Genomic DNA, 12,605 nt, shown 5'->3' with positions numbered 1-12,605 from the left:
TCAATCGAGTCTCGACATTTTTTTTTCTTTTGGAGTCATTTGTTCGATATTTAAGGATTCTATTGACATGAGCTTAGAGTGTCGCTCTGATACCATGTAAGAGAACACGACTCTCCACAATTGTATAATATTGTCCAGTTTGAAAAAGTTTTTTTTTTTTTTTTTTTGCGCGCGTGTGTGTGGAAGGTTATCTTGTTAGTCGGCTCACTCTTGTAGCAGTGAAGTTCTTCTGCTGTTCCTTCTTGCTTCTCAAGGAATGGCCGTTCCTCTCGTTAATCTTGCTCCGAATCTCACAGTTTCAAGGCTCTGCTTCGGTTCATTCCAATATATCTCTTGCTTCGTATCTTGCAATTCTCTGGTTCCTACGACCTAATTCTTCATCTCTGATTTTCACAGGTACCATGACGTTCGGCGAGCAGAACTCAATGTCTCAGTCATTTCGCCTCCTCGACCAAGCTTTCGATGCCGGCATCAACTTCTTCGATTCTGCAGAAATGTATTTTTCTACTCCATTCTATGGCGCCGCCTACATTTGTCATCACTACAGAAGTCCACTTCCTGAGTTTTATGTTTGTTCCTTCTCTAAATGTACCTTACGTGCAGGTATCCTGTGCCTCAACGTTCCGAGACTCAGGGTCGCAGCGAGGAGTACCTTGGACATTGGATCAGAAGCCGAAAAATTACTCGGGATCGTATTGTTATAGCTACGAAGGTTTGCTTGCTCGCGTGTCTGTTTTCCGTATCGCTCGCTATATTTCTGCAATTTGGCCGCCGACTACTTTGGCTCGCTATATTCATTATTAATTTTTGTTATTGTCGTTGTCGTTGTTGTCGCTGTTGCTGTCTTTGCGATTGGCAGCAATTCCACCATTTCTTGAGATTATTTGTGAATTTAGCTCAGCTTGATTTTTTTTTTCTTTTCTTTTCTTTCTAAAGAATAGGTATTTAATAGCGCAAAGAGTTGATAGACAACTAACAAACTGAAGTAAGAATATTAGTTAAATGACTTTATTAGTTATAACAGTGTGAGCTCTATTACACCCCCTCAAGCACATGACGGGAGAGAAGACATCACCTGATTGTTTTCCCTCTTTGTTAGGTTGCGTTGGTTTTAGGAATGGCCAACATAATTTTGAATTTCTTACTTAAAATTGAGTGTTTCTTGGAACTTTCATGCTGAGACAAATTCTGAAATTATCATGCAGGTTGCTGGACCATCTGGGCAAATGACTTGGATACGAGATGGTCCAAAGTGTTTGGATACTAAAAATATTACAGAAGCAATTGATGCTAGGTCAGTAGTGTGAAATCTCTTATTTTCACAGATAGATTCATAAATATGAGGGATAAATACATTTTTGGTTCTTGAGGTTCCACAAAGAATTTCTTTTGGTTTCTAAGTTTTAAAAACCAAATTTTTTTTGGTTTCTAAGAATTTCTTTTGGTTCTTGAGGTTCCACAAAGATTTTAAAAATTGAAGATTGAAGATAAGTAGATAACTACATGGGAAAAAAAAAAGAGATAAAGGAGATATTTGTTCCTAGATATTAATATCTTTGTAAGGCATATTACATGTTATTAAATACTCTTGGAAGGATTTCAAATTGGAGAAGTGTTTTGTAACTTCATTTGGAAGGGATTTATTACTTTTTTTTTTTTTTTTTTTGTCACATTTCATATTAATGAAATTGTTTCCTATCAATAAAAGAAAAGAAAATCTTGGAAGGAAGTATAAACTCTTTTCACTCTAAGTGAGGTGAGGAAAATAAATCATCTTCTCTGATGTGAAATGTCTATCTTGTGCAGCTTAAAGCGAATGCAAACGGATTTCATTGATATTTACCAGATTCATTGGCCTGATCGGTTTGTATGTACTAACTTAATCTGTGAGATATTATGGAAGCTAGAATTATTTGGAATTTTTTCAGTCCGTTATTGCCCTGACATTATTTGTGTTGTTATATTATTTTTGTTTTAGTTGTGAGAACATAATCATTTGTGTATGTTTGTTTTTTAAGGTATGTTCCAATGTTTGGAGAAACTGAATATAATCCATCATGGCAGTATAGTTCTGTTACTATAGAAGAGCAGCTTTATGCGCTCAGCAAGGCTGCTGATGCTGGTAAGGTAGGCGATCATATTGCCATGTTCCTCTCTCTCTCTCTCTAAGATAGCACGCCGAGTTTTCAATCAAGTTGGAATATCTTGTGTTTTCAGATCAGATACATTGGCCTCAGCAATGAAACACCTTATGGTGTTATGAAATTTGCACATACCGGTGAAAAATATCCTCACTTTCCGAAAGTTGTATCATTGCAGGTGCTTGAGCTCAATATTTTGGTTCTGATTCTATTTTGTCGTATTTATTGCTACTAAATGAAACATTTCTACTCTGAAGAACTCGTACAATTTGCTTTGTCGAACTTTTGATTCTGGCCTTGCTGAATGTTGTCATCATGAGAGGTAATAAATTCATACCAAATTTAGTCCATTAATTTTCTTGTAGTAATAGGCGGTTGAACATAAAAAAGGTGTCTGTTTTAAGCCTATAAATTTTTAATTTTTTGTTTAGCAAGTCTGTAGAATAAACATCTAATAGATCGTGGTTTTTTATTCTGTTACCTTAAATTTCTTATTTAAAAGTTACGAAATTATTAAACACAAATTGAAAATTCAGACCTATTAAACGGTTTGGTAGAGACGTACTTTTATACACAAAACTGAAAATTTAAGAACTTATGACATCTTTTAAAATTCATAGACACATTAAATACACTGTTGAATGTTTGTTCTTGTCATTTCACGTTTGACCTTTTGCAGAATCAGCTTATTAGCGTACAGTCCCCTGGCAATGGGCATACTTTCTGGGAAGTATTTTTCTCCTGAAGGTGGTCCTGCAGATGCTCGACTTAATCTTTACAGAGGTCTCTATTAAAGGCTTCCTCATGTCATCTTTTCTTAGCTTAAACGGAAAGGGGGTTTTTACAAATTGATGAAGATGCTATTTTCATTCCAGGAAGATATTTAGAAGGGGAATCGAGATACAACCTAACCAACAACATCATCAGAACAGCTACAATGGTATGCAAATTTACAAGTTTTGATTATTTTTATTTTTAGTACACGAAAACTGAAAGATAACAGACCGATGAATTGTAAAGCTTTTGCATTTTCTAATATTGAAAAGAAGGGTAACTTGTAACATGATTGTTCCACTGTTACTATTACTCAAGTGCATAATAGAATTTGAAATGAATGCTTCAAAGTATGTGAACTGTTACACATGATGCTTTCACTAACGTGTTCTCTATCGTGGATTGTCTGTAGGAATATGTTAAGGTTGCTAAGAAATACGGCCTTCATCCAGTCTCCCTGGCAATTGGTTTGTTCTCCCTCTTCTTTAACTCTTTGTATATTGTTTCATTCGAGGTGTGGGATATAATTGTGTAGAGTAGGCTGTAAGCCTTGCATAATATGTGTTATGAAATGTTGCAGAACAGACTTAACTAGCTATTGTTAGTCTGCACAATTCATGACGAGTCTAGGTTTCTCGTCTGTACAAGCGATGTTAAAAGGCACATGGAAGATGAAAATTCATATTTTAATAAAGATTACCTAGTTGCCTCTAGATGACATTTACACCTTTGAGATGTAAGCTCATCCATCAGATAAACCATCACTCTGAAAAGTTTACATGTTCAATGGATCAAAACTAAAATGAGTTATATTTTCTTGACATCTTGAAGAGGACTTGTTGCACCCTGAATTGATTTGGTCAATAGTTTTACTTGTTTCCTTTTTTGTTCCCTGCCATTTTCTATGATTTTAGTTCCCTTAGCAATATCTAATTTTAGGCTTTGGCAGCATTTGTTCTCAGGCATCCCCTCGTAGCAAGTGTTGTGTTTGGAGTTACCAAGTCATGGCAACTCTTGGATATTGTAAATGCAGTCAAGGTTGAGCTCACACCTGAAATCATTTCTGAAATAGACAAAATTCATTCGAGGTTTCCCAATCCATGCCCCTGATTTGGAATTTTCTACCATGCTTGGAGATTTTTGGTTTGTTGTTCTAATGTTATTCACTTGTGACCAAAATTGAGTTAAAAGTGTAAAAGGAGGATAATTGTTGAGAAGAGGAGGGTAAAGTTTGTTGTTTGAAAAATACACCACGTTGCTCTTTAGCAGCAATCATGATCTTCAATAGCGCCTTCTATACATGGCTATTGCCCTGAACTGGTGCCTTCTACACTAAATTATTGCAGATGTTTTATTGGGCCGTGGCTCTCCCTTGTCACTCTTTTTGGGTTTACGTTTTTTTTTTTTTTTTCCTTTGGAATCTTTGGTTTGTTTGAAATAACCAGAGAATATTTCTGACAAAAATATTTCCTCTTATAGTCTCACTGCCCTTATAATTCCTTGTAGTTTTTATTATTTGAAAAAATTAATAACATTTTTAATTATAAATTTTATTTATTATTATTTTTTAATGTAAATTTCATACTTAAATTAAATTAAATTAAATTAAATATATACAGTAGACCAAACTTAGTGTCATAAAGACCATATATTGAAATTTGAATTTTTAAAAATTATGTTCAACCTTATATTATATATATTTTTTTAATTATACATTAGGTTTACATTTTTTTAATAGAAATAAATTATACAATAAAAATTCTTTGAAAGAAACATATGGTTAAAAATGAAGGAAAAAAAAATCACTATAGGGAGTCTCTAACCCGATTCTTGTAAAAATGAAAAATGAATTTCATGAAAATGAGGATTGAAATAGGAAGCGGGAGAAAGTCAAGGTCGGATAAGACTTCTCCATCTATTTATGCATAAATCTATTGAAGTTTAAAAGATACAAATGCCTAAAGGGAGTGAAAAAGAAAGAAAAAAGAAAATACAAAACATTTAAAAAAAAAAAAAAAAATTATGAACTATCTTTGCCCGAAAGACTATAGGAAAACATGTAAGCATAAATGGAAGCTATGAAAATGGAAAGCTACTTCAACCTTCCAAAGAAACTGGAGAACCAACATTCAAGCTTGCCACTATGAAGAGCATATGGATCACCATTATTCATCTCCTCCAACAACAAATGACCATACTACTCTTATTCCAATGGTTTAATTAAAGGTTGGAACCAACAAAGAACATAACCACAATAAAGCCCCCAAATATTGCATTGTTCATGTTCATCTGAGAAAGATCAAAGATTGCCTCTTTGTAGAAACAATATAATTGCAATAAGGAAGGCTTGACATGTGTGATGATAGCAACACCAAGCTGCCTAAAGTAACCATGGGACGAGCACAAATCATGGAAAAAAAAAAAAAAAAAAAAAAACTTGAATTTTCAACACCTACTGAATCAAATTCCTCTATCCTGACATGTATAATTCCATATCTCATTTCAAGCTCAGAAGAAGAAAGTTCATGAGTTTTTGATTTGCCATAAAGAAATCAGAAAACAAAGATTCTGCAACAATGGTGAAACACAGTAAACAGTAATCCATGGCAGTTCCACACCTACTTACATTATCCTATGTTCAAAGAAACCTTAGAAAGAAAGGATTATTTTCTAAATTCTCTCTCTAATCAGATCTTAGCAACAAAAACTCCCAACTGCCTCAAAGAACATCCATCTAAAGCTTAACAACCTGAGGAACAAGTATCCCATTTCCTTCTATAACTTCTGCAGAAATTATAGGACATGATGTGATAATCATGAAAGCATAATATAGCAAACCTTGCTTTATAACGATGAGTGGGGCGCCCGGGAAGTGTCCCATCTCCAATATCCACGCCCATATGTTTCAGGCTACAGACCTTCTCTGCTAACTCGAGGTCCATAAATTGCCCCAAACAGATACATCATTGTCCTACAAAAACGAGTGAACAAAGGAACTCGACAAGGATCATCGAGCAAATACACAAAATACCCTAAATCAGTCCAGCTGTTTTACTATTTAATAAATCTGTAAATTTCAGAACAGCAACCCATGATGAAACTGGGTAGAAATCCGGATAGGTGAATCCAATCAACGAGATGAAGGCAAGACTCAAGTAGTTAGTCTTACGCCAAGAACATCTTAGGATTACAAATGACAAGAAAATTTACTAAAGATAAAGTACAGCATGAGGTCTCCAAGTCTGCCCGCGCTTTTTCGAAGAATCCTGCACCCATGGGCATACAGCCTGGGTAGTCAATACAGCAACTATAACCATGTAAATGTCTTCAGAGACATGCCTTTTTAATGTGCAAAAAGAGTTTCATTACGCCGAGGAGGTCTATCAGGAATACTCCCAGGCTTGAACTTAGACGCCTCATGCCTTGCCAATTCAGGAGGCACAGGACTATTGCTTTGGATGAGCATTTGCTTGAGATCATAAAAGACATCAGTATCCTGTAAAGTCAAGAATGTTGTGGCCACACCCGTTTTCCCTGCACGGCCAGTACGTCCAATACGATGTGTATACATTTCAATGTTACTGGGCATATCGTAATTTATGACATGAGCAACATCAGGAATATCAATCCCACGACCAGCAACATCTGTGGCGACGAGAACATTATATCTCTTAGTTCTAAACCCTTCAAGACTAATTTCCCTTTGCTCTTGTGACTTCCCACCGTGCAATGTTGTTACACGATACCCTGCCTTGTCCAAATTTTTTGCAACATTATCAGCATTCTTTTTGGTGTTAACAAAAACAATAGCTGTTTTGTCACCCAGGTTATCAAGCAAATTCTGCAATCTATAAAATTTCTCTGATTCCTTCATCATAATAACGTGTTGAGATATTAGGTCAGTTGCCTTTCCAGCAGTTCCAATGTTAACAACAACAGGATTTCTTAGATATTTTCGAGCGAGCCTCTCCACAGCAGGTGGCATGGTAGCACTAAACATATATGTAGTTCGATATATTTTCTTCTCATCAAGCTCCTCATCCTCGTTTTCAGGTTTAAGATTGCTTGAAGGCATTGCATCTAAAACACCCATAACTTGAGGCTCGAATCCCATATCTATCATCCTATCAGCTTCATCCAGAACAACATAATTACATTGATTAAGTACCGCATAACGCCTCTCCAAACAATCCAGCAAACGACCTGGAGTGGCAATGACAACCTCACAACCCTGCCTAATCTTAAATCCTTGCTCCTCAATTGATTGACCTCCAACAATTGAAACCACTTTAATACCCAAATAATGAGAAAACTTCACAGTTTCATCCTCGATCTGCTGAGCAAGTTCACGAGTGGGAGCCATTACTACTGCATAAGGCCCTTCTGCCTCATTCTCTTCGTTTATGGGAGGCAACCTTGTAATATAAGCAAGCATGGGAAGAACAAAGGCAGCAGTCTTACCAGACCCAGTCTCGGCAATCCCAATAACATCACGTTGTTGTAAACCCAACGGAATGGCAGCCATCTGAATGGGGGAAGGCGTCTTATAACCAGCCCTTTCTACTGCCTTAAGAAGTTCCGTCGTCAACTTACTCTCATTCCAACTTCTCATGGGGCGAGGGATCCTGGATCCCTTGTAGGATATATTGAAGTCCTCCCTAAAAATTCTCCAATCCCTCTCAGTCATCTCCTCTAGCTTCTTTTCGCTCCAGTGCCGATCGACTCTCATATCAAACGAGTCATACAAATCAGCAGCTTTTTCCTTAAGTTTTTGAGCTGCAGCCTCCTCTGGTTTTTCCTCCACACCATCTTTCTTTCGTATCTCCTCCCTCATCTCCTTCTCATTCTTAGCTGCAAGCTTCTTCTGCTCACGTCTGTCCATGCCAGCACGGAACCCTCTTCCAAACAAAAGTTGGGCCTCGTGAGGATTTTGGTATAGTAAATTCATGTCTCGAGAAGTGTCCTCAGTATTTTCCCAATCAAATGAGAAGCGGAATTTCTCACTTGGTTTAATAACACGTTTCTTAGGCTTCTTCGAGCCAAGATATTGTTCTTTAATAGCATCCAACTCTTTATCACGCTCCCGCTCAGCAAGCTTCTCTAAGCGGGTATGCTCTCGAGCTTTGGCCTCTTCTTCACGCTCCTTCTCACGATTCCGTCGCTCCAAATCCCGATCACGATCTCTTTCCCGATCACGAGCCCTATCTCGTTCTCGATCACGATCTCGATCTCTTTCTCGGTCTCGTCCTCGATCACGGTCACGACGATCAGAGTCAGAAGGCTTGTGGTTGTCAACAGAATCATAAGAAGGTTTCTGAGAACTGGAGAGAAGTTGGTCTTGGCGGCGTCTTTGAAGAGAAATTTCTTCTTGGCGTCGTTGAAGAGCAAGTTGCTCGCGTTGAGCTTTCGTTAAGAAGACCGGTTTGTTATCAACAGCAGCAACTAAGGGCTTAGAAGACGAAGAACCAGCCAAGTTCTCAACACCAGCAGGGCGTTTCATCACGTTTGGTCCTGAAAATATAATACAATAGGATTTAACACACATTAAAATAAATATAAAAAAAACATTATCACGAGTCTGTAGTATGTAATACAGTTCAAGTTTCAAGTCTTAAAGCAAAATTAAAAACCACAATATTATTTATCCATCAAATGTTGCCCAAATTTAATTTGTAATGTCACCTCTCAGTCTAGATATTTGCCTTAAATGGTGTTGACTCACACCTAGCTATCAAACCTACAATCCACATTGTGAATAGTACAACATGCTACGTGGGGTTGATTAACAAATATGCTCCTGAAGACCAATTTTCCCTTTGTGGAAGGGAAGATTTATACATGGTGTCAATTTCGAAAGCTTTGTTGAACACACACACATGAAAAGGATAACACTCTAAAATTTCATACTTCAACCACATGAACGATATGACACATTTGAACTTGTTTCAATTAAAAATTTTGAACTTGTTGTATCATGGAACAAACTCTAGACTCGACCCATACGAATTACATAGCCAATCTACCATACATTTTCTTCCACAAATTTCAGTAGCGGTGTAATTTGGTCAGGTTGGGTCAGCTTTCCAGTTCAATTCAATTCCTTTCACCCCTAACTTTCAGTATGCTTGACCATCAATTCTCTAATTAAAATGAACAGCCACATACCAAGAATGCACGAACACGTATAAGCAAATAAATTAAGTACATAAGCAAACAAGACAAAGCAGGCAAAACAAGAATGCAATGTTCTACAAGTGGGAGATCAGTTATTAGGGCCCGCTCATTAATCCCTACTGATTTGAAATCCCAAATTACCAAAATTAAAATCCACTAAAAACCGTATTGAAGATCGAATCAATTTAACTAAAAATTGCTAAAACAGATTTTACAAACCCTTTTCGAGTGAGCTATTGCTCGGATGATCCAGAATAGATAAGAGGTCCCCGCGGCAGAGGGAAACTAACGAACGGTACGAACTAATCGCCGTAGGTCTTTCGACCGTCTAAGAGAGAGGGCTCGAACTGCAGGTGTGGCCTGTCGCCGGGGGCTACAGTCACTGAGGTCGCGCCGGATGTTCGCCGTCACGTGTAGCTGCGTGGGGCTCAACACAGAGGAGACTCGCCGTCGCCGTGGGAGAGAACAAGCAGCGACTGAAATGAAAAGAAAGCGGCGAAAACGGGAGCGAAAGCGTTTGTGATATTGGCAAAAAAGAAAAAAATTTAATTAATAAAAAAATTTAATTTAATTTTTTTAAAAAAAAAAAACTTAATTTTATTTTTAATTTTCTAAAGTTCAATTCAATATAATTTAATTTTACTATTGTAAGAAAATAAAATTTTATACTAAAAATGAAAATGCTTGTCGCTCAAGTTTCTCTCGAAACAACCGAGATCCGATGAAAATTTGCACATATATCTTAACGAGAGCACTCTCTTCGAGCGTTTATCGCCTTATTAGCTTTGGAAAATGTTAGTTAATAGACTTGAGCAGGTTCGGGATCAAATCATTTATTTTAATCAAAGAACATTCATACTCAGTAGGTAGATATTCGATAATCTGATTGTTGCTTACGAGTGAGAGTCTTCATTATATAAAGATCTCGTCATTTCCGGCATGATGAAAATTACATGGGTTTTAGTAATAAGTGGGTAAACTCGATCAATTAATGACTAATTTCTAGTGATAGAGTATAAAACCGACTAGGTTAGCTAACATCGTCTAACTGCTTAACCAAGTTTTGATGGTCAAACCTATTATTCGACGTATTTTGGATCGCAAGGCTCAAACTCTTGATTTCTAAATGTTTTCCTTCAGCCTCGATTCTCTAGGCAAGGTTAAGAAGATACCCTTATCATGGGGTCGGGCTCTGACAACTAGAAAGTCAGGGACGAACGTTCTACTGATATGTACAGTCACTGATGGGTATCAAGAAGAGAATCTACACTCAAATACTCCGTTCTTGATTCTCCTTTAACTGAATTCTCCAAACAATATAGATATATGTGTGCGTATATATATAACCCTGTTGAGCTCGAAATAAACGTTGGAAATCGAGTACTCGTGTTTTTGCTATGGACCAATACCGAGCAACAAAGGAGTTACCCTCAACAAAGGCTCCAAAGTGTTTGGCAAAAACTTTCTAGCAAAAAGGAAACAAATTGAAGAGGAATTATTAGCACACGTTGATTCAAACCTTATCGTATTCAAGAACTCATCGTTGATATGATTCCATCCAAACTTGCCCGGATGAGGGCCTCCCTTGGACCAATCAACCCAAGTGATGCTCCTATTATGGTTCCGTTCGGGCTGCACCATGTTCACCAAAGTTGGTATGTAATGCTCGTCCATGTAGCATGGTGGGAGGCAATAGTTTTTAAAGATCGGATAGTACTTCGTGTCCGACACGATGCCAAGAGCCAGCTCCCGATGCACCTCGAACCATTGGGAACCCTTTCGCCAATTCGTGATGTTTATCATTGGCCACATTTTCGGGTTGTAGCGGCCTCGGCCGAGCTTTCTTGGGTCGTCGAACGAGCTGATGAAACTTAGGTTTGAGGTGATGAGATGGTTGTAGATTGTGGTGAAGTTGAACAATGGAATGCACGAGTCTGAGAGAAGAACGAATCTTTGGTTTGTTATGTCTAAGAGGGCGTTTGCTAGGAGGCGTCTCTCCGCATCGACCATGCTTGCAGTCCCCCAATGCACGGGCTGTAAATAAGATTAGTTTCATAAGTTCAATAAATAAAATATTAAATATAGATATAAATATAAATAACCGTGATCATGAATTGGGTCAGGTTGGATTGGACTGGGTTGGAAATCTAAGTAACTCTTATTAAGTAATGAACTTAGCCCAACCCAACAAATATTTGGCTGGCTTGGGTCGGATTGGGTTGAGTCGGATTGAAACATATTTTAAATCCAGCTCAATTGCTCGAGTTTAATTTTTTAACTCAAGTAACTCTTATTAAGTAATGAGCTCAACTCAACCCAACAAATATTGGGTTGGTTCGGGTTACGAACATATTTTAAATCCAACTCAATTGCTTGAGTTTTAAAATTTTTTTAACCCGAGAAACTCTTAATCAACCCAACCCAACCAAATATTATTTGTTTGAATTCGACCCAATTCAAATAACTTATTAATCCAGTCGAACTCAACCCAATTGAGATGATCGAATTTTTTTAGGTTATCGGGTATTTTGAACACCCGTAAATATAACGAGCAACATTATTTATATATATATATTTTTTTTACCATTTTAGAAAGAACGACAGTAACTTTTGACCGATTCCGAGCCAATATTTAAAAAATGAAAAAAAAAAACAATTAAACCAACCTGACTTGGAATCCTTCGACCATAAAAAACAGAAGTTGGAGGCATTTCATGAACATAAGAAGGATGAGAATGAACATAAATGGAGTAAAATCCATGGTGGCCTTCAAAAAACATCTCCCAAAGATCCGCCAGTGGCAAAGGACCAGCCGTCAAAAACATGAACGCCACCTTTCTTGGAGCTGTCTTGTCACTCACCTCCAACATCCTTGGAACCATGCTACTTCTCCAAAACAGCTCCTCATCACTCATGTTGTGAAGCAAAGACTTGTGTTCTTCAAGGGAGACGACGCTCGAAGAAGCCTCGGACGAGCTCCCATTTCTCGGGATCGACAAAACAAGAATCGACGGAGGCGGAGTTGGAGGAGGGGAGAGGACGACGATAGGGGGTGCAAGCAGAGACGACAGAGGCGGAGCAGGGAAGGAAGGAGGAGGAAGAGGAGGATTCGGGGTCGTTGGATTTACGAGAGAGAAGGTTTTGACGTAGAAGCACAGGATGATTCCGAGAGAGAACCCGACGAGGAAGAAGAGGAATTGGAAGACGTGTTTGAGGTGAAAATGGGGATTGATGTGGGATTTGGGAAGGGGTTTTTGATCAAACCCCATTTTGAAAGTTGATCAATGGATGGAGTTTTTGGGTTGGATTTGTATATATATTTAGATAAAATTAAGAGAGTGCCTTGAAGAAGATGAAGTTCATGGAAAAAAGCTTTAATCTTGGCATGTTTTAAGCTATGGAATTAATGATTTTACCAACATGCCAGCTTGTCTTTTGTTTTTGTTTTTGTTTTTGTTTTTGTTTTTTTGTTTTTTGTTTTTTGTTTTTTTTTTTTTTTTTTTTTTTTTTTTTTTT

At 37.5% G+C, this 12,605-nt stretch overlaps 3 protein-coding genes across 3 annotated transcripts; 1 reads left to right on the top strand and 2 right to left on the bottom strand.

Annotated features, from left to right (window-relative positions):
* The first annotated feature begins 191 nt into the window (after positions 1–191).
* Positions 192–4,389, top strand: LOC111441623 (protein tas-like). The gene is made up of 12 exons (XM_023078678.1): positions 192–314; positions 397–496; positions 604–712; positions 1,206–1,294; positions 1,807–1,863; positions 2,019–2,127; positions 2,218–2,319; positions 2,399–2,463; positions 2,821–2,924; positions 3,017–3,081; positions 3,328–3,382; positions 3,865–4,389. Exons 1-12 carry the CDS (start codon positions 257–259, stop codon positions 4,023–4,025), a joined length of 1,074 nt encoding a protein of 357 aa, XP_022934446.1. The 5' UTR covers positions 192–256; the 3' UTR covers positions 4,026–4,389.
* Positions 4,390–5,745: 1,356 nt separating this feature from the next.
* On the bottom strand, positions 5,746–9,632 carry LOC111441618 (DEAD-box ATP-dependent RNA helicase 21). Its single transcript, XM_023078671.1, has 2 exons — positions 9,309–9,632; positions 5,746–8,426 (listed from the first exon to the last, which is right to left on the bottom strand). The coding sequence occupies exon 2, from the start codon at positions 8,413–8,415 to the stop codon at positions 6,259–6,261; it is 2,157 nt and encodes a 718-aa protein (XP_022934439.1). The 5' UTR covers positions 8,416–8,426; positions 9,309–9,632; the 3' UTR covers positions 5,746–6,258.
* A 768-nt stretch (positions 9,633–10,400) lies between these two features.
* Positions 10,401–12,377, bottom strand: LOC111441621. The gene is made up of 2 exons (XM_023078676.1): positions 11,756–12,377; positions 10,401–11,123 (listed from the first exon to the last, which is right to left on the bottom strand). Exons 1-2 carry the CDS (start codon positions 12,356–12,358, stop codon positions 10,485–10,487), a joined length of 1,242 nt encoding a protein of 413 aa, XP_022934444.1. The 5' UTR covers positions 12,359–12,377; the 3' UTR covers positions 10,401–10,484.
* Between the last annotated feature and the right edge of the window lie 228 nt (positions 12,378–12,605).

The sequence above is a fragment of the Cucurbita moschata genome, unplaced genomic scaffold (genome assembly GCF_002738365.1).
Source record: "Cucurbita moschata cultivar Rifu unplaced genomic scaffold, Cmos_1.0 Cmo_Scf00004, whole genome shotgun sequence".
Lineage (NCBI taxonomy): Eukaryota > Viridiplantae > Streptophyta > Magnoliopsida > Cucurbitales > Cucurbitaceae > Cucurbita > Cucurbita moschata.
This window is presented reverse-complemented; position numbering and strand designations above follow the sequence as displayed.

Coding starts and splice junctions, on each gene's coding strand:
- LOC111441623 (XM_023078678.1), top strand. CDS start 257: ATGGCCGTTCCTCTCGTTAATCTTGCTCCGAATCTCACAGTTTCAAGG. Junction 713..1,205: donor GTATTGTTATAGCTACGAAG/GTTTGCTTGCTC, acceptor ATTATCATGCAG/GTTGCTGGACCATCTGGGCA. Junction 2,128..2,217: donor AGGCTGCTGATGCTGGTAAG/GTAGGCGATCAT, acceptor TTGTGTTTTCAG/ATCAGATACATTGGCCTCAG.
- LOC111441618 (XM_023078671.1), bottom strand. CDS start 8,415: ATGAAACGCCCTGCTGGTGTTGAGAACTTGGCTGGTTCTTCGTCTTCT.
- LOC111441621 (XM_023078676.1), bottom strand. CDS start 12,358: ATGGGGTTTGATCAAAAACCCCTTCCCAAATCCCACATCAATCCCCAT. Junction 11,124..11,755: donor GTCGAAGGATTCCAAGTCAG/GTTGGTTTAATT, acceptor TCTTATTTACAG/CCCGTGCATTGGGGGACTGC.